Genomic DNA, 340 nt, shown 5'->3' on the forward strand with positions numbered 1-340 from the left:
CAGCAGCCGCAGCAGCAGTAGCAGCAGCAGCAGTAGCAGTAGCAGCAGCGGCGCCAGATGCAGAAGCTGCCAGCGCCAGTAACAACAGCCACTTCGGAGCAGCAGCTGAGCAAGCAACCCGTCGCCCCTAGCAGCAGCGTAAACAACAGCAGCAGCAACAGCAGCAGCGGCAGCAGCAGCAGCAGCAAGTTGTGTGCATTTGCCTGTGGCCAGGTACATAAAGCAGTACACTGTGCTGGAGGCGTCACTGACGGAGCTCTGCCATTTTTACTTCGACACAAACCCCAGCAAGATCATGTAATGCTGCTGCTGCTGCTGCTGCTGCTGCTGTTGCTGCTGC

At 58.2% G+C, this 340-nt stretch overlaps 1 protein-coding gene across 1 annotated transcript in view; it reads left to right on the forward strand.

Moving 5' to 3' along the window:
* Positions 1–57: 57 nt before the first annotated feature.
* The window catches only part of ETH_00036375 (Eukaryotic initiation factor 3 family member protein, related), a gene marked incomplete at both ends in the record, with an annotated part of 3,068 nt that continues 2,785 nt past the window's right edge, over positions 58–340 (forward strand). The window contains 2 exons of the mRNA XM_013376843.1: positions 58–191; positions 214–297. Coding sequence (XP_013232297.1) covers positions 58–191; positions 214–297 — 218 coding nt within the window. The remainder of the gene's footprint in view (positions 192–213; positions 298–340) is intronic.

The sequence above is a fragment of the Eimeria tenella genome, genomic scaffold (assembly GCF_000499545.2).
Source record: "Eimeria tenella Houghton genomic scaffold, Eth_scaff4095, whole genome shotgun sequence".
Lineage (NCBI taxonomy): Eukaryota > Apicomplexa > Conoidasida > Eucoccidiorida > Eimeriidae > Eimeria > Eimeria tenella.